The sequence below is a fragment of the Grus americana genome, chromosome 17, assembly GCF_028858705.1.
Source record: "Grus americana isolate bGruAme1 chromosome 17, bGruAme1.mat, whole genome shotgun sequence".
NCBI classification, from domain to species: domain Eukaryota; kingdom Metazoa; phylum Chordata; class Aves; order Gruiformes; family Gruidae; genus Grus; species Grus americana.
In genome coordinates this window covers 7,259,316-7,278,243 of record NC_072868.1, presented here as the reverse complement: position 1 = coordinate 7,278,243, position 18,928 = coordinate 7,259,316, and the positions used below count along the sequence as shown (strand labels likewise).

The 18,928-nt window shown below is 40.2% G+C and overlaps 1 protein-coding gene across 10 annotated transcripts in view; it reads right to left on the bottom strand.

The window, feature by feature from the left end:
* The window catches only part of EYA2 (EYA transcriptional coactivator and phosphatase 2), a 124,058-nt gene that overhangs the window by 24,979 nt on the left and 80,151 nt on the right, over positions 1-18,928 (bottom strand). For all 10 annotated transcript variants that reach the window (XM_054845726.1, XM_054845727.1, XM_054845723.1 and 7 more), the window contains 4 exons: positions 9,802-9,869; positions 7,674-7,851; positions 5,943-6,070; positions 5,354-5,437 (listed from right to left, as the gene is read on the bottom strand). In XM_054845726.1, coding sequence (XP_054701701.1) covers positions 5,354-5,437; positions 5,943-6,070; positions 7,674-7,851; positions 9,802-9,869 — 458 coding nt within the window. The remainder of the gene's footprint in view (positions 1-5,353; positions 5,438-5,942; positions 6,071-7,673; positions 7,852-9,801; positions 9,870-18,928) is intronic.

The window sequence follows — 18,928 nt, the reverse complement described above, 5'->3', positions numbered from 1 at the left end:
AAGCGAGAGAAGAAGAAAAAAAGCAACGCCATGGCACTTAGAATTAACTAATAGCTCTCAAGGGAGGGCGCTTTTGATTTGAACCTTAGCAACTTCTACAAATAGTTTTTAACAGCTGAGCAATAAAATGGGGTTTTATTCCTTCTCAGTTTGTAAAGTAGTAAAGGACAGATTCAGGCATTAGAAGCATGAATCACCATCAGATTTGATTAAATCCCTATGGTCTTTCAATCAGGTCCCGGCTTTAGGGTCCCGTGAGAGAACAAAGCAGGGAAATGCACAAGCTACTTGAAGCATTCAATGAAAGCAGGGAAAAAAAAGACAACAACAACAAAAAGCAACCCCAGAGTCTTACAAAGATCTTGAGTAGACCCAAGCAAGAACTTTTCAATTACTTTTTTTTTTTAATTGGAAATTATAATTTACTTAAAGGAAAACTTTTTCTAAGAACATATAACTGCCAGTGAAACTTTTGAGGAATAAGGATTCTTAGATCCACAATATCACTTCTGGTGAGAACAAGACAGTCCAGTTCAGACAGCCAACATACAGCAGGTATGACATTTGCTTGAAATGCTAGGAAATCATGTTTAGGTCCTGTCCTCAACTGGGCCAAGCAGCAACTTTAGCTACTCTGTCCAAAAGGTCTTGAGGTCCTGCTATTGTTGGAGGACCCTCTCCTAGTTTTTCACATACCTGTGCCACTGCAAGTCCCTCAGCAGAGAGGCAGAGCCCAGGTTCGCACAAGCTGCGCGTGCCCTGTCTCTATCTCACTGATACCTGTCTAGTTACAACATGGATCAATCTCATGTTGTCACTTCTGAAATGCAAAAGCAATAAAAAAATAAGGCTATCAGAAAACCAGCCTCTACATCAATCAAGCAACTACAAGGCAAACTGCAAGTCTCCACTGAAAGCAGCCAGAGTGGCTATGCCAGGCAAAGTGAGCACCTAGTCCAGGCTCCCAGGGACACAGTGTAATACTGTCAATCTAAGCACCTTTCAGTTAAGGTTAACTAAAATCTAGAACATGACTTTGCATAGCTCTGATTTAAAACTGGGACATAATATGTATTATTATTTTTGCAGTATGTTTTTCTTAATTCGAGCCAATTCAAGATGTTGAACAATCTCAGAAATTGCTATGCATCTCACAGGGAATTTTATAGATCATAACTCCCATGTATGAGCACATATTGTCAAAGTACTGATAAAGATTCAAAACAATTCAAGAATTTAGACTGTCCTGTGTATTCAGTTCTTTAAGTCAGTGCTAAAATAAAATCCTTTCTGTTTGGTGCCAGGATTTCAGAGTAAGTTGCATGTTAATATGAATTTTAACTCCAGATTTTACTTTACTCACAATTCATTTTGACACTAAAATCCCAAGGAATGTACCAATACAGTACAAGAGTATACATTCTGCGAACAATACAAAATACTGAGAAAAGGTATGAGGTTCACACATACTCCTCAGCTAGGGAAAATGACACACCCAGTGCCACCTTTTTCTTTATACTAGTCCTTTGAAAAGTGTGAGAATGAATCTGCAATATAATACTTAAATTTCTTGGACTGAAAGAGATGCAGAATTTTTTTTTAATGCTTTGACAACACAGATTATGGAACAAGCTTGCAAATATCTCAGTCAGGGAAAGGGGAATATCATGATTTTTTTTTGGCACAGGAATACATGCAATTTTTTAATTGTGTCTGAATTACTACTACCAAAAGAGTCTTTCTGTATTGCGCCTAGTTGCTTCAAACAAATGGCCAAAGCCCCCTGACTTTTACCCAATGCATGTGAAACCCCAGCAGCACTGTCATGGATTTTGACCCATTTTTCCCATTATGTTTAGTCAGTGATTTGGTGGGCAGATCTTTGCAGACACAGTAAAGACTGCAGCCATCTTCCTGTTGAATGGGAGCCCTATTATACATGCCTGAAGGGATTAAAACGGCTGGGTGGACAGTACATTAAGCTATAATGATGGTCTACATCTGTTGTGGTATCTAGGCACATGGTAAATGTTCTGCACCTATACAGTTATCAGAAGCCTGCAAAACAGGTTTCTAAACGTTCCTGAACATAATATCCAGGGTTAACTGACTATGGAACTTTTTTTTTTTTTTTGCCTTTTGTCAGAGGGCCTCCTGCTGAGAAATGAAAGGGTGGAGAGATTTCCTCGGGTTTGACAGCTTTGCTGCCCCAATCACTTAGACCGCGACTCAGTATGTTTGTGCAGGTATGCATCCATTCAACCACAGGCAAGAAAGCAAAAGGAGATGTGAATCTGCAGGCCACTCTGACTGCCACTGTAAAGGTTATACTGCAGTGACCGTATGGGAAAGACATTAAGACCAAATGTCTGATGACTCTGTAATCCATGGGATAGAGCAAAGAGTGTGGGCAGAGGGGACAAAAAAAGGAGCAACCTAGGCTGGGCCACTCATTCATGCTTTAACCCAGAGTAAATTTTGTGTCTTAAGTTCTGTTAATGCTGTGAGCAATTGGTTTTCTAAACACCTGAGATGAACTGTCCATGCTCTGAGGAGCCTGTATCTATGGCAAGGACCACAGAGGTTTCCCTCAGAAACCAAAGAGAATTTTCACATGAAATTAGGTGAGAAAACATTGAAGCATTAATGATTAATAATATGACTACACTTGATAATCTTTTTTGTGAATTCTTCTTCCTCTTTTTTTCTTTTCCAAAGTCACATTTTTCTGGACAGCTCCCTGTTGCTGCCATCACCAAGGAAAGGACAACACACAGAACCATTTGAGATTTTGTAGCTAAAGAACACAGCAGTTTAGACACAAATCTCTGAAGCTATGGTTGATGTTCCTCCTCCCCTCTTTCCAGAAAAATCACTCCAGAAAGAGGTGTTATTCTTCAGCTTGATCAACTTTTACAGACCAATTCTTTGAGTGCTGCACAGCAGCTCCACCAGTGCAACAGACAGGATGACACTGGGACATTAATGTTGCTCAGGGGAATGATGAAGATCATATAAACTGACACTTTTTCTGGAGGAAGACATACAGAACCAAGACTTCCATGTGTGAGATTTAATTCAAAGCATGTGCATATCTCATTACAGGCACATGAATCTTTTATGACCAATTATGGACAAAAATAAGAATTTTAGGCCTTGATACTTAATTTACTTTGAGATTAACACTTCCTACATTATTCAAGTATGAGATTCTGAAGCTCTACTAACCTCTGGTTCACTGCTTCACTTGTACTTGATAGCTCGGCTCACTTACACATTTTTGAATTGTGTTACTATTTAATGGTTCCCAGGACAGCCTGTTTGAGTGTGCTGTATTCCCCTCTTGGTTTAAGGTCTGTTTCAAAGCTCACCAAAGCCTCTGGTTGTCTTTGGATCAAGCCATTAGCCTATAATACTTTTATAACACAACCATTTCCCTTATAGGAAAGCCCTGAGGAATTTAATGCTGATGAAACAAATGAAGACCTAAAAAAAAAAAAAAATCATTCTAGAGAAGTTTCTCAAAGAGCCTGTTGTAACTTAATAGAAAATGTGATTCATTCATTCAAAAAAATATTCCTGTTTGTATCATTCTTTACATGTGTACAAAGGAAACAGCCAACAGAAGTTTGTCATTTTGTACCTTTAAGGTCTTCCAAAGCAGACAATCCTCTGAGTTTCCATTTTCCTGTTTTCCTCTCTCCCTAGTCCCTTTTGTAGGCTGCTGCTCACGAGTGCCCTGTCTTGGCCTAACTTGGCTGTCATGGCCAACGGGAACAGCTCGGCCACTGGTGAGTGCTTTTGATAAAACCTTTCTGGCTCCACTCCCTGACCCCACTTCCTCCCCACACAAGCCGCTCTAGAGATGGCAGCTTCTCCCTTTATGGCAGCCCATCAGCAAGAGCTCACAGGCACCAGGTAGCAGGGCTGCTCCCACCCCTTGGTCCATCCCCATCTGCTCTCATGCAGCATATCCCAACCCCACACCCTCTAAACTTGCACAGGAGACAGCAGATGAAGGCATCTACTTCAGAGGTTTTATGCTAGGACAAAGTCAGCCCATTAAAGGAATTCTCTATATGCATACTGCCCCTACCCAATGCTAAGCGTGACCACATAGCAGATATATGCACTGTAAGTTTATGTTTCCTGATCCTGCCTAATTCTTTCTATTTTTTGCAGGCACTAGGTTTGAGCTTACACATGTATACCTCAGACTGCCTCGTTCATTACATTCCCTGGGAAAAGTAATGGCTTCAATTACCTTGTACAACACGGGTCTGAATAAATCCCTGCTTGGAAACACGTGCTTGGTTTTCAGAGGGTGCTGTTAGAAGTGTTAGCAGCATTCCAAGTGCTGCAGTAGACTTCCACACCACAAACACCATTTTATATCCTTTACAACTGTGCACATCTAACGGCGAACAATAAATCTATCTTACTAATTACACATTCAGCTTGTTATAACAATCGTAAAACAAGTACAGCTGGTAAAGCCATGAAATGATGTCAAATCATATTTCTGCTTTCTAGAGAGAAGCAGGGTTATTTTCCAGTCTCCTGATGAAGCCGACTGTTCAAAGCCATGTGTGGAAACAGCTGCCAACTAGGTCATCCACCTTTAATTAGGTAATGATATTGTCTTTTTTCCTACCCATTTAAAAGTGTTTGACATTCTGTAATTCAAAGTGACTTAAGTGTTTATCATAAAAAGCTGCCTTAGGAAGAAATTGAAGCACATGGTACTAAATCCAAGAGCCAGCGTTTTCTCCTTAGCAGCCAAGTTCACTCTGTTCAGCCATAGAGAATTACCTAAAAAATGGAATTACCTGTGTTTCAAAGGGGGTATCTAAAGTATGGATAGTTAAAGGTATGGTTTCTAAAACCCAATAAAAATGTGAGCTTCAACACCATGTGGGAAGAAGAGCCAGTATTCTTCATGGCAACCTAGACTGACCAACACAAAATCTTTCTTAAAAAGTTGTCTGAGATGTGTAAGAAAACACTGGTCTAACAAAACATGTGTTACCTCACTCAGGCTAGAGTTAATACTGTCTGGCTGCTTGATACGCTCTTTCTTGCAGCTGACAGACACTGAAAGAACATGCCGATGTCCTATCTAGCAGCAGCTGAACAATACAAGCTTTTGAAAAACAAGGGGTTAGTTGCAACATGAAAGGGAAGTAAATTAAATTTTCACATGTTAGAAGGAAATACCACAGGATATATTTATACAAATGTGTCTGAATAAAATCGGCAGCATCTGTTTGAAAAGCTGTCTCATTAGCTACCCCCACAGTTCCCGATGCAATTTGGCTGGACAAGCAGTAATGCTAAAAAAATTAAATTTTACCTTCCCATATCTGGATGCAAAGGTTCCCGTGAGTAAGGAGTGAAAAATAATTATCGTCTCATCCAAATCCCACACAAACACACGCTGTGATGACAGACGGGGTGGAAAAAAGAAATACAGTTACATATTAAGCAATTGCAAGAATTTGTTCAGTCAGGAAATATGTCCTGTTGGACTAGAGCTTTTTTTAAGATCTCAAAGCCATTTGGAGCACTGACCATAGACTTTTTGTGAAAGCAGACAAAATGAAACATCAGAAATTTTGGAACTATGTGTATCCCGGTCATCCTGAGAGTCTGCTCTCCTAACAACCACAGAAATCCTCTGTTGCATGTCAAGTCAGGGGAACAAAATAGCAGACTTATAAAAAGTCCAAAGGAAAAAAAACATACATATGAAGAATATTTTGAGATGTTGATAATATAGAAATCCAGCAATTATTTTGACTACCAGTGTTTATAGGCTGCAGTTGTATTACTGATTTTATTCTGGCTCTTACAACTCACTAGTCTGATGGTGAGATTTGCTAACAGATGTAATTGTTTATCTTTGCTGGATTTACTGAGGGAATATAAATTAAAGTTATTACCTCAATCTCACTGTCAGCAGTAGGGGAAGGATCGTTGCTTCTTTTTGACCGGGCTCGTACCTTGCCATCTGACCCTCTGTGATGTCTGTCTGTCTCTATATCTTTTGCTGGTGTTGTTGAATATTCCCCTATTATGAAAAAAGAAATTCCATTGTAAACTTAAATTTTGCACTGTATTGTTATAATTAAAGCATGCAACCTTTTAATGGAGAGCATTAGAAACACTGTGAAAACACCACCAGAAAATCTTACTCTTTTCATGTCAATAGCTGTCATTATTACAGAAACAACTTTTAACTCCTAAGATTTGTGAAAACAATTTCAAAAATCACCAAGACTGCATATATAACATTTTAAAACGGACATGTCACTTCAAAAACATCACATTTTTCATTGGAAAAAAAGAGCTTTTTGAATTTTACCCCCTCTGCTTTTCAAGAGAAAAATTAGAAACGCAATGCAAAAGGAAACCAAGACCAATTCGACTTCTGATTTTTTTTTTTAAATTTGATGAATGCTCATGATTAAAAATATACTTTCAACATCAACTTGTATTTAAAAATACAGAACTAGCCTGTTTAGCCATATTCTATTTCACAGAGGACAGTATTTTAAAAATTACTGAGAAGAGATAGTCAAAGGTGAACTTCCCTTGTATAAAGTATCTATGTTGATTGGCTTGAGTTTCATAAACCTGTCCGGATTTCACTTACCTTACATTACAAATCCTTTCCAAACATATTTTTCTTTTCACCTTGCTAAGTTGTGGCCTCTCCAGCTTCCTAGAATAACCATATTCTTCTTCAGAGACGCGTGGATTGTGCCTAACAAGCCTTTTTGAAATCACCCTTTCTCAAAAAGGCTGAGATAACATCCAAGGAACAGAAAATCCTCCAATTGCTTGTAGAGCAATCTGTGATCACTTCTTTTTAAAAACCAATATTAGTTTATTTTTCTTTTAGACCAACCACAGATGTTCAGATTTGTCTCATAAGTCAGCAGACCTACAATGGGCGTATACTGTGATCATCCACAAATTATGTGGCGTTTTATATAAATGTTATTGCATGCCAATGAAAACTTTAGTAGGGAAGTGATATCTGAAGATTGTACTTGAACAGTGCATTGGAGGATCATAATCTGTCAGTAATTCCATAAACCATTTAAGTTTTAAAAATTAAACACTCAAAGACAGGCCACAAATTTTGAAGCCTTTTTATGTGGAATGCATCTTGAACTTTCAACTTAGACAAACAGTGCGTGTTGATTTTTTAAAGAGGGACTTTCTCTTGATGTACTTATTTATGAATGTATATATTAAATGTTGTTGTAAGAGGTGAATAAAAACTCTGACAGAGACACAAGCTAAAAAGTCATCAGACAATCAGGAAACTCTGGGGCTTTTTCAGAGCACAGCTGTCTGTTTTGAACTTACTGCTACCCATGTTAGCCCTCAGTAGTGATCTGGATTTTGTATGTAATTGTTTTATCTTTCTGTACTACCTTTAGAGGATATCTTTATGTACTACCTTGCATACTCATGAAAACAACACAGGGTGGTTTTAGAGACTTTGGATGGTCTAATCCGTTCCCCAAACCCTGTGTTGCACTGTGTAAGCAGAACTGTTAAGTACTAGGAAATCTGATTTATCCATGTATCTTAAAAAATTCCAACAACAAGGTTACAGGTGGCTAAGACTGCCAAACTGAAAACAGAAGAGATGTACCTACCAGACAGCGATTCTGTGCTCTGACTGGTGATATTGTGAGAAGACTCCTGCAGAGAGTAAGTGGAGGTTGGGATGGCTGAGGGGCTGATGCTGTTTGCAGACACATAAGGAGAGTTGTAGGAGGAGCTGTAATACTGTGAGTACTGGCTTTGAGGAAAGCTTGGATACGATGAATATTCCTTTGAGGAAAAAAGAAACATCTAACTTCTGTGTATCTGGTTTTATCTCATAAATGAATAAGGCACTACAAAGTCAGTATTATCTATGCATGAAGCAAGTCATGGCTCAGGAGTATTTCATTGAAGAACCATGTTTCATTCACTTACAAAAGTACATTTCTGCTTCTTCCAAATATACTCCTATTTTATTAGGATCAACTAATCAACAAGAGGTCAGAAATCAGGCAAATTCTGCTTTTTTCTACAGGATTTTAGATATCAGCACTGACACATTGTGTATTACAGCGATCAGTGGTTTCATATAGGAAATTAAGTAGGGCAGCTTATTGAAAAGGGCCATGATGGAACACATAGTCTCTGTGAACAACAAAATATCTGAGAAATTACAAGAACAGAATGAATAATTGGGTGAGGGAAGGAGCAAAACAGGCTGCATTCTCTCATCACCAGCAACATTTTCTGATCAGCTGTTAGAACAGGTTATAAAAATGAAGGGGAAAAAAAAGTAACCATTGTTTCTCAATGTTCACAGTTGAGATCATCCAGCTATCTCAGCAAAAACTAAATGCCTGAGTGACCTTCTCAACAGAAAAATGAACTCAAAATTCAAGGTGCAAGGGACCTTGGCGAGCTGAGGTATCACAAAACCCTTTATCTTGATTTTAAGGCCCTTAAACTTCATCCCATTATCCCCATGTGTTCTTTTTTTGTGAGAAGCAGGACACTGGAACAGATTAGAAAACTTCTCTCTGGACAATTAAAACATAAAAGGTTGAATTTGTTTCTTTTTGTTTTAATTGCAACTCCTGTTCTTGTCCACCTATTTGCTTTTTCAGATAGAGAACTATATTCATGCTCTAGGGATTGTCTTTCAGCAAAAGGTTTTTATTTCCTCAGAAATGCTAATTAGTCTCTGGAATTAAATAAAATTAAATAATAAATAGTTTTTAGAAAGACTAAAAGCACTTTCCTCCTTAACTGCTTACATCTTTGTCTGTGACACAGCTATTTTATTAACTTTCAGTCACCAGGGAGCTCTCAAGAACAAAGACTCAAATTGTCCTAATAAAAATTAAACTGAAAAAAAATGAGAGAATTTCATTGTTTTCTCTTAAAGAATATCACAAAATAATGAAAAGAGACCAATTATTTTTCCCCTTTTTAGGTAACCTACATAATTCAATCAAATGCACTTCTATCAGCATTTACTGACCATGTTTTTAGCCAAAACTGATGTAATAAAGAAATTGCCCACTGTTGTCATTAAAAATACAAGTCCACAATCACCTTACAAACAAGGAAATGAAATTACTGGCCAACCAAAACACATTTTCTAGCACAGACTCATTTGTTTAGTCCAATCAAGAAGAGCCATTTGCTACTGAAAAACATCTGTCTTGTGCATATATGCATACTGTTTATTTATACACACACATTTATCAAGGTATCTGAAGCATGAAGCCCACAGACAGGTGTATTCTCAAAGAAGGAAGCGCACAGACAGCTCAATATTCATCAGGGCCTGCCAATGCCTCTTTCAAATTGTTTATATTTATTACACAGTGCCAAGACAGCAGATGGCAAGATCCTAGAAGCAGAGCTCTCGGTAGAGGATGGAAAACATATCTGAAAGTTGTAAGATGACAGAGGAATGATGAAACTCTTGGCACTGCTACAGCAGCACAGCAGAGACTGCTGGGACATCCTCCTCCCGCAAGGACCGCACTCTGTGCAAACCTGTGTATTGATACACCTATCTTAAAATTAATCAAGATACCTAGAAGACCAGCAAACACAGAGGCCACAGGAATAGAGCAAAACGGTGTTGAGCACAACACATAGCAGCACCTTCCTTAAATATTTGTAAACACCAGAATATCTCTGATCTACCAATCTTCCAAGTGTTTAAAGAAAGTAACAAGGTTGCCAATAATAAATGCTGAACCATACCTGATGCACAGCACTGAATCCTGCAGAATTTGTCAGGCCATTGGCTCCCTGGTAAATCCCTGTTGTGCCTAAGGGAAAGAGTATCACAGTTATAAAACACACCAGCAATCGAAGTAACAAGATATATTCATATAAATAATTTCCAACGGGAAGTAAAGTACCTGCTCACTAGAAAAAAGCGTATCATAAATCCTGACAAATAAAGGCTGTAAAGATTTAGGGCTATTACTGAGGTCTGCTTATTGAAAGGCATTCAAAGACAACCATTACATATACTAAAACAAACACCTATGGAACTGGGAAACAAAGCTGGAAAACAAGAATTCAACTCAAATTTTAAAGTCAGTTACTTCTTTTTCCAATAAATAATGGGAGAGTATTTTTTATCATCTTCTCCTGTAAGAAAACCCCTCAGATTATGTATACAACCACACACACACTTTCAGCATAGGTGTGTCCTGGAATCTGTCCTAATGGACCAGGTACCTGGGAATTTTTAGAAGACTTTGAAAATTTGTTCCCTGGCACTGATATCCCAAACATAAGAACAATATTGGTGAGAACAGCAGAGAAGAAAAAACTTTGCTTCATCCTCGGATATTAGGAAAAGAAAGGATGGACAGGTGAGTTTTACATGGTTTTGTTGCAAATGAAGCAGCTGATGTCTACCTAGGCCTCCTTAGCTAGAGGAAGCATTACCACAAAAATTTTATGGGTGGAGAAGTAAAGGTTCAGAGAAGATCTACAGGGACAGTCCTCCTTTGCCTCCCACCAGGAAAGTGGTAGAAGAGCTGCAATCGTCCCGTCCCCTGGATCCTGCAGCCCTGGCAAGTTCTAGCCTTAAGTACTCTCTATGCTGTTTTCTATGCCAAAATTTTCCATTTCACATGGGTGAAGAACTTCCTCCTGAGTTTGTGCAGTTTGATGAGAATCTATACCAAAAGTCGTCTTCCAGTGTTTCGCAACAATGCTTGCTTCAAAGGCTGGCTGTTCATGTACAGGAGGCAAAAGCTGGACTACGTCATATTCCATCCTCATGGAAGGCGATGGGCTCCAAAGAGCACTTGTACCCACTATTTCCACCATGAAAGAGGTATGATTTTGGTGCTGCGTGGCCACAGTGGGCTCTTTTCTGGACTTTATTTTGTCACCTCGATATACCATCAGACTGAGCCCTAATCAGGCAGTCAGCCTTTTTTTCTTATCTGGTTTCTTACCATGTGAATGACTTTGAGCAATGCTGTTTTAACCATGTGACTCACTGCATGTCTTCATGGGGCAACCTTTCTCCAAAGATCCACTTGCTTGTTTTTATTTTAAGATACTAGATTAGCTAGGGAATGGACAGCTGAACAAACTCCACTCTGCCAAGCGCAACTACAAAGCACACTTAGCGAGAAATAAATCTCAAGCCAAAAAGAAACGAGGGAGGACTCTGCCCTCCAGAACTAATTCACTGCCACATGTAGCCTTTAAAAAGAAAAGGACAGAGAGGGAGAAAAGAGGATGCAGGCGACTGCATGGAGGCCTGGGTCTCCCCAGCCCCCTGGATACGCTGGCTGGGGAGCTGAGCCAGCACAGGTGTGTTCAGGCAATGCCTCCTCCTGGCATTCACCCCTTGGAAGCAACTCTGGGTGGGATCAGTATCCAATCCCTCCTCTCCCCCACAACTGATATGGGGAGACTGCCCAGAGCAGCATCCCGAAGATGGCAATGCATTCAGCTATTGGCATTTCCCCATCTCCCGCCCGTGCTAGGCTTTGCTTTTCTGCAGAGTTTTTCAAAAAGTCACGAGTATGCAGCAGGATGAATATATTCCTGTGGTAACTAAGCATTTCTCACCACTGAGAAGGGGAGTAATAGAGCCCCAGCGCTTACAGGCAAAAACAACTTTGACAGAACACAAAACAGCTCTTGTACACCAGAGCTCAAAACAATACAGGGGGGAATTTTTGATCTTCCTAAACTGTCATTTAAAAACAATCCATCATCCTTTATTAAAGCTGTCAAGAGGGGGATGAGTTACCTCGAGGGACTCACACTTTATGTGTAAATTGTGATGAGAACATGTTTATTGCTGTGCTACCTGCACATGATATCATAGCTTCCTGGTTTCCAAACAGAGAGAATTATAAAAAGATGGAGAGATGTGCACAATCGGAATGAACTTACTCTGAACTTTGCACCAGCTGTGCAAAGTGAGTGTGTCAATGCACATGCAGGGTGGGTATGTGAGCCGACAGAAGAGGGTTGCAAGGCTGGGGTGAGAGGATGGGGAATGACTCGTGCTCCATGGCTTCCCACAGCACACTGTGACTAGACCTATGTGGTGGATTTTACACTGTGGTTTTGTAGAATATATTTTTGCCATTTTAGCTGGGCTACCCCAGGTCCAAGTTCAGGTGTCGATACAGGCTGTTGCAGTCTGGCTCCCTCTGTCCAGGGGATTTTCCAAAGGAAGGGCTATGGTGGAGAGACAGAAACTAAACTTCCTGGTTTTCTACCTGCATATTTAAATACCTGTGAAAGTATTTAAGAGTGGTATTTCCTATAACCTGAAGTTCAACAGGCCTGGAAACAGATTTTGGCAACTCAGGTTTTTCACTTATTCTGGCCTCTGTCATTGTATCCTGACCAAGTAGGAGTATCATTTGAGCATAGTTTGTCTAAACTGAGATCAAACACAACTCTCTTTTTCTGCTCCTACAGCATTGCATTAGGAGAATACAACACACACACACCCCTGCCCCTTGGGGTGTACCTCGAGAGCTGCTAAGCTCAGTATCACTTGACAGCTCAGTATTGTTATAGCAGAATAGTTACAGATAAGGACTCTTGAGACAACCAACCAACCAAAGCTAGTAAAAACTTGGCATTTCCTCCCAGCTGAACAAGGATGAAAAGCTGGGAGAAAAACAATAAATCCGTTATCTGCATGGAAAAGAAAGCTCTTGAAGATTCAGGTTCAGAAATACTTAATTTCAACATCAACCTCTGTCTTGCAGACTACAGCTGTTTCATGGGGACTACCATACCTCAGTCCCTATTCCACTTTACAGGCTCTCTAGACTGGAGAGACCACGTTTTCAATGAGGCACAATCAGTTCAAATGGAAGGAAAACAAACAAGCGCTGCAGGCAACGAAGACAAGGATAAACCCTCTCTCTTCATGAGCAGAGAATGAGGCCTGTTAGTTACAGTTTCTGTGAGCAGCCTTGTGGAACTCAGCCATTCAGAACACATATCAGAACTGGCCCCAAATGTTTGCTTTTCCTCCCTAAGTTGTTGATAAGAAATAAACACTTCCATAATAAAATGAATTCTGCCACGTGTAATTTCAGTTTTGCATCGGTAAATTTTACACTCAAGAAATGCTGGAACATTATCAACAGACCTTGCATACTGGCATTATCAATTTAGCCCTATTCACCATGTAACCATTTTTTTCAAATGCTTTCCCAGGTAATAACACTTCTTGTAATATTCAGAGATAGACTGGAATGACATTAGAAAGTGGTGCTTATGTGGAACGGGGCACACCTAGGAAGCATCTTGGTAAGCAATGTACATGAATGCCTGACCTCCTCCTATTTCTGAGTGGATACTGCCCACTTCCACAGGACTTTTGCTTTCATATATATTGACTTTTTTTCCTGACTTCTGAAGAAGGTACACTATCTCAATCTGCAGCTGATTTTATGCTTGCAATACTACAGATGTGCAAGCAAGCGACTTGTTTCCATCTATCTTGGTAGCTCAATGTCAAGTAATTGCATTCAAACTCCTACTTGCAAATCAGAAACAAGCCTAGGATCTCTCCCTTTGGATCTTCTCCATATGGAATATGGTTCACATCTGTGTTCAATCAAACCAGTTGCTAAATGTCACAATGCCCTCATTCACAGGTAGCTTAAAGAACATTTAGCTGGTAATAAAACAATCTGGACTCTAGAGAAGGATAGCTCTTCAGATGTATGGTACTGTAAATGTTCCTGTAAAGTATGTATATCACAAACACACTTGCATGAAAAGACACCGCATAAAAGGCGTGCATATGCTATACATATTCAGTGTCACAGCTTTTCCTTGATAAGTAGATGTGGCCCTTCTCTATGTGAGTGTCCAAGGGCAACATGCATAGGGAACTCTTTGTGAGCTGATTGATGGTATATTCCTGTTCTCATACAGATGGATTTCATTTGCTATTTTCCCCTCATTCCCTTTTTATTCAAGTATTTTAAAATCTATGCCATGGTCAATGATAATTTCATTGGTGTGAGATCTGGACTGTGCTCCTGCAAAAACTTTCATGCCAGCTTCTCCTTCCTCTCTGCTTCTCCCTTTCTGACCTTCAGTCACTGCAGTACCAAGCTACATTTCTTCCCCTACTTACGAGGTAAGAGCAAGTAAAGAAAATAAGCAAATATTCATGGTTATTTTCAGTATCTTCAGAACTAAGCTCTGGCATTGCTAAAAAAAAAGTTTTCTTTCAGGTTATGAATACACAGTGCGACACAGGAATATTTGTGTCTTAGGGAGTTGTGATTACAGAGACAGGATGGGCCTGTGGTACAGTTCAGATCAATACCACAGCAAGCTTTGAAAATCAGGTTTGTGTCTTTGCATTTCACAGGTCAGTGGGGCCCTGACATCAAGGAGCTGTTCTCCTGTGCTGCTCAAAAGAGAATAAGCACTTCCAATATTCGATGAAATACTCAACAATCAGAGGAGGAGATAGCCAGGTTCAACACAGGTGGACAGCAAGGCATTTACCACAGCTCTCTGGGTAGCCAGCACAAATTATGAGTCCATGAACACTCAAAAGATGGAACACTGGACTGAGATGAGAGTGTTCAGAGGGTGGCTACCATGGGCACTTCTGAATATACCTGAAATATAACACCGAAGCGTTTCCTTTAACTTGTAGACGAACTGCACAGTGATTCCAGAGAGAGTTCTCTCAAAGGATTATTTGATCACTTCATACTAATAAAATAAATGCCTACAGGGTTCAGCTGAATTGCATGGTATTTTACAAGCTTGCATATAATGGCTTGTGTATTCTTAAATCAGCAAGCTGTTTTCCTACAGGAAACAATGTTGACTGTGAGTGATGTAAGGAAAGGCCTTAGTCTTACTCCCAGCAGAGTGTGCATTACCCTACACTACGAAGAACATCTGGCTGAAGACTTCCATGGTCATTCAGAAAGGTTCTTTGCAGTGCTTTAGCTCTCTGACAAGCTAATGTTTCCTGCAGTAAATATTGCCTTCTTCAAGCTGCTACTTTTTTAGTGAGAGGTTAAGCACTCATCAAAATTACCTCCCACCAGTTATACTCCAGTGCCTTGTAAGGTTCCAAATCCTACAACATCTGCCTGCATTTATTGGGCAAGAAAACTCATAAAATGTTGCATGGCTGTCAGCTGTGGAGGTATTTCAAGACTATCTGACCTGTTAAAGGAGAAAAAAAACCTCAAGCCATACGTACTTTGCAGCATATTGCTCAACTGTTTGCCATTAGACATAATGAACCCTTCCCCAAAAACAGTCTTGTGTTTCTGTCTGGAAGGGCTCAGACAGCGTAGGGAAGAGCACACTAGATTAACCTAGATGAAAAGCATGAGTCTGCAATGTTACAGCACTTGACATCAGCAGTGTCTATTAAAGGACATTGCTCCCAGAAGCATACGAACACCTCCTGCAGATAATACTTGCTAATATGCAACCCATTTAAAACATGTCTATTTGTCTCCCACTGCAATCCCATTCAGTCCTGCTAGCCTGACCAGGTGTTTGAGGGCACTCTGAACAGTGATGTAAAACACATTTTACGGTACAGTTTTTCCAAGTCAAAGCTCTTCCCCTGCTGCTGGCTTCTGGGAGTACTCAACCCACAGAGCCTCAAAGAGCTTTAACAAGTGATGACCGGAGCAGTTTTAAGGGCCTGGCTTTTACCATCGTTTTGAGCCTGGTCACCTGTATAGCTCAATCCAGCTCAACAATGGTGTTGAAAGTGCTGGGATGGTTTATATTTACTCTCAGGATTTGAACCATGGGAAAGCAATTAAATTTTATTGTATTTTTGTGAAAATGTTCCTTTTAACCACTCCTATCAAATGATGCTGCAGCTATAGATGGAAATCACAGTGGATTGTCTTCAAAAACAAATCACAAGGAAATGTTTTGGGCCAAAATTCCTTACAACAACGATGCAGACTGTTTCCATGCAATCCCTTGTTGAAAAAATGACCCAGCAAACCTGACTTTATTTGGACGACTCCATGGACACTAAAGAGTAAAGATTCCTCCAGCTGCAGTTTCATCTTGGACACAATCCTCCACTGACAGATAACAAGACACGATAAAGGAAAGCTGTATTTGCCACCTCCTGTGCTGTGTAGTGGCTATGAGATTCCAGTTCCCAGGTCAGCATTAAAATGTAACTAGCCCTCTAACAGCTGCTGTCATGCAATTGGGGATGAAAATCTGGCCTGTGAGCACAGCCACATGTTTAGCAATCCCCTTCCCCTAGAGCAAGGTGAATCTCTAAATACCACTGGAGGAAAAAAAAAAAAAAAAAAAAAGAAAGATCTGGGCATCATGTCTCCACTCTTTGACCCATCACTTGGGGTCATGGTAACTCTCTACTGAACACTCTAGAGCCAGGCATTTGCCCCAAAGCTTTTCCAGCCCCTCTATGCACTGCTGCAGTACTGCAGTCCCTCCAGGAAAAAAAAACCACACCAGAGGCCAACAGTGGATGCTCAGAGCAAAGTGCAAGAAATAGGACAAAAACAGAGCAATCTTTGCCCTAGTATTGCCTTGTCAGTTTCAATTAATCTGCCAGTTACAGACTTTCTAAGCCAAGTTTCTATCCTCCTCTTTTTATCTTTAATAACTGTCAGTGGACTCTTTTTCAAGGCAGCGCAGGCATTGCAGTTCTAGAGGTCACAGTATTGTAGTGCAGAAGTTTCAGTATTGAAACCCTGCCAATATAAATTGCATCCAAATTACATATAAAAAAGCCCATGCAAGACTGTTACCCAGTGCCAGCACAGCAGTTAAGAAACTCCTGAGTTGCACAGCCTCTGCTGAGACCTTATTTGTACACAATCATCATCACAGTCTTTGATCGTACAACTGCATTCTATTTTTTCCACCAGAGCATGACCTCACAGAGTGCCTGGAAATGAGACACAACAGCAAACAGTACAAATATTGCACCAGCATCATGAATCTGATGTTTCCTAACTTTCAAGTGCTTGACTATGCAAGTATGATGTTTCTTTATATAGATTTTTATACGCAATTTTACACTAGCTCTTCTATTGCCTTCTAGCTATTTTCAAGAAAACATGATTAGGTATACTGAATCAATTATTCAGTGAAGCTTCTATAACATTTTAGTATATTCTGTGCTAACTGTACTATAAGCTGAATAACCAAGGACAAATTCATAATTTCCCAAGGTGTTACCATCCTATGTTTGGGTTTTCTTTTTTTTTTTTACACCCTACAAAAGTCATGAAAATAAAAATCCACAAAATGAAGTCTCTGTGACATCCAAACATCTGTGACTGTTTTCCATGCTGATTTTGCTCATTAACCCCTGCTTTGAGCATTCTATCTGACCTCCACAAATGCTCCCAAGATAGTCAAGCAGCAGGTTAAGGAAACATCACTCCTTTCTTTCTTGGCTCCCAGTTCCTCATCATACCACACACAAACCGGATTTTTTTTTCCAGTCCCTTCACTATTGTCCTCCTACCTTATTGCTTCTCTCATGCATCACTGTCATGCCTGCTTCCATCTCCCTGATGCCATCCTCTGCCAGCCTGATGACAGACACTCAAACAAAATTCTCAAGCTTCCTCGCACACTGCTGTTCACACTGAGGAAAGAGTTCCTCCTAAATATTTGCAAAACTACTTTTTCAAAATACTAATTTTCTGCAATTCCTCCAAAACTTCTGACACTGGGTAGGAGGTCAAGTTGCTTAAGCTATTGCTTCTAATGCAGATTAGTATTATTATTCTTCCTTCATACTTTTCCTAACTCTTTATCTACCCTAATCCCTAAGGCACATAGTTGCAGCGATGATGTACAAACAGTATCACCACCATCACTGGGCAGCACTCACACGTTTTGTTTCAGTGTGAACACCCGCCCAGCCAGCTAGACTTTATGGATGTCAAGTCTAATCTTTTGTACAGGACAGCCGCAGAATTTTATCCAACACTTCCTGCAGTGAACCAATGACTTGTCTTACACTCAAACATATCCTTCTAAAACCACGTGTAGTAGTTCTTAAGCACAGAGATTTGGACAGACAGTCTGAAACGTAGGAAATAAGCTAGAAGAATAAAGCCTCGTGAAGTGCAAGCCAGCTCTTCACAGCAGGCAGCTGGGTGTGGGCAGAGCCCTCCTCCACACATCCCTCCAGCAAGACACCTCCAAAATAAATGCTCTGTCTCAGAGAAGACTCCTAGTTTTGGCTGTACCACCATCATCTCTACAGTTAATATAATTTTGCCATTATTTCTGAGTTTCCACAGGTGCTATTCAGCCATGTCATCACACAATCTTTAAGTCTTACCACAAACCCTGGTGTTCCTCAGGGACAAAGACATTGATAACAAACCTCTGATGAGCCCGAACAGACCTGAAGTTACAGATGATTTGTCAGCCCATTTCTCTCTTCCAGTAAAACACACATTTGCTCCCCTAGCTTCAGGACCATCCACCCTGGTGTCTATTCCTTCCTATCCTCTTCCAAAGTCCCTCCTTGTTTAACAATGACCAAGGAACGAGTTCTGAATAAAACCTCAAAAAAACAGTACATGGAAAGAGTTAGAGCAGGCATTTCACCTTGGGTAGCAGTAGCACAGATCCTTGCAGCTTACAGTGCATCACTGTCAACACCTTTGCTTCTCCCCTGGACTTCCCTCTCCTGAAAGAAAGCTCGTTTTAAAACAAAGTAAATGTAGCATGGTCAGCCCCTGGTGTTTAAAAATCTTTGAAAGGGAGACTGTGCTGTTATTATGAGGAACCTTGTATTTACACTGTAAAAAGTGAGGTCTGACCCCTCCTGAAGAGAGGCCTCTCTCTGCTGAACTCACCACAGAGT